Source organism: Penaeus monodon, chromosome 32, assembly GCF_015228065.2.
Source record: "Penaeus monodon isolate SGIC_2016 chromosome 32, NSTDA_Pmon_1, whole genome shotgun sequence".
Lineage (NCBI taxonomy): Eukaryota > Metazoa > Arthropoda > Malacostraca > Decapoda > Penaeidae > Penaeus > Penaeus monodon.
This window is the reverse complement of record NC_051417.1, coordinates 17,985,232-17,986,553: the sequence shown is the minus strand read 5'-3', so window position 1 is coordinate 17,986,553 and position 1,322 is coordinate 17,985,232. Positions and strand designations below refer to the sequence as shown.

At 44.6% G+C, this 1,322-nt stretch overlaps 1 protein-coding gene across 1 annotated transcript; it reads left to right on the top strand.

Moving 5' to 3' along the window:
• Positions 1-352: 352 nt before the first annotated feature.
• Positions 353-1,306, top strand: LOC119593286. Its single transcript, XM_037942215.1, has 2 exons — positions 353-699; positions 821-1,306. The coding sequence occupies exons 1-2, from the start codon at positions 421-423 to the stop codon at positions 1,229-1,231; spliced, it is 690 nt and encodes a 229-aa protein (XP_037798143.1). The 5' UTR covers positions 353-420; the 3' UTR covers positions 1,232-1,306.
• The last annotated feature ends 16 nt before the right edge of the window (positions 1,307-1,322 follow it).

Sequence of the window (1,322 nt, the reverse complement as noted above, 5' to 3'; positions counted from 1 at the left end):
TCGACATTAGGTGTGTGTCGGGCATTAGGTGCGGCGACACAGCCTTCCTCTCATCACTCCTGACGAGGTTGAATGTAATGATGAAATTAATCACGATAAAAATAATGACGAAATCAATACGGATGATAATGTATGTTATTTTTTATTAGTAGTAGTGATAATAATGAACTGCCTGCTAGGATACTGAATCTCTAATGTTAGTAAGTCTGGACCAACAGGTCATATTCGTAAACGTTTGTGTTTATGTCTGAATAGTGTGAACATGAAACGGGTATTTTTCTTGTCCATAATTCACGACATATATACTTGCGTTCACTGAATAATACTTCACTTGCTCTCTTGGTTTGGAAAGACTGCACTTGCCCTCACTAACCCATACCGGAGACAACTTTGCAACTCGATATTTGGGTACAAGTCAACATGGCTAACTATGGGTCAAGAGACGCTTCCTGCTTCGGCGGTGTCGCACTAGGAGGGAATCAGGATCTTGAAAGATACGTGGACTCTATTCTTCCAGGGACATTCAGACCCAGTTTCGGGGAAGACCTAGACGCCAGGCGGTCTTTGGACCTGGACTTGGGAGCAGCAAGTCTATGGCCTGACGACTCCCGCGATAGCCTGGATGCTTGCCTGGACTTCAGAAGAAACAACGTAGCAGGTTTCTCATCGGATGTGTCTTATAATGACCAGGGTTATTCGGTAAGTTTGTTTCATCTCTTTGCCTGTTGGTTCAGTTTATGTCATGTATTATTTTGATGAAGATGAGTTGTGATCAAAATTATTGATGAAAGTCACTTTTCATGTTTCTTTTTCTTTTCAGAGTTTGTGTGATGTTTTGGGAGAAGAAGCAGCTGGAGACTTCGACCTGTCCGACGGGCCTCTGTCGCTGGATTCCGACCAACGCCTTCGGGACTCGCGAAGCTCCTTGAGTGCCACTTCGCCTTGTTCCGGCAGAAAGGGATACCGGCACAGACACACGAGAAAATACCTTCGAGACAAGCGCCTCCAGAAGGAGCGGAACCGCGAACTCAACAACGAGGCGTCTGTCCTGTACCGGGAGAGGCAGCGGGCGACGACCTCCAAGAAGGAAAAGCAGCTGCAACACTTGCAACAGGAAAACGATCAGCTTTGCCAAAAAATGGAACTCCTGACCGTGCAGAGTGATTGGTGTCACAACACTTATAAGAAATACAATGAATACTTTGCAGGACCCCTGGACGGTGCTTTGTAAGAGCTAAGATGAATTTCGATAGCTAGTTATAACACCGTACTATCAGTTAATGTAGCTATCTTTTACACGATTAATAAATTCAGTATTGTTA

What these genes read in the sequence shown, in the direction of transcription:
- LOC119593286 (XM_037942215.1), top strand. Translation starts at nt 421, where the DNA reads ATGGCTAACTATGGGTCAAGAGACGCTTCCTGCTTCGGCGGTGTCGCA. An exon ending in ATAATGACCAGGGTTATTCG is followed by an intron (nt 700 to 820) that starts GTAAGTTTGTTT and finishes TTTTCTTTTCAG; the next exon opens with AGTTTGTGTGATGTTTTGGG.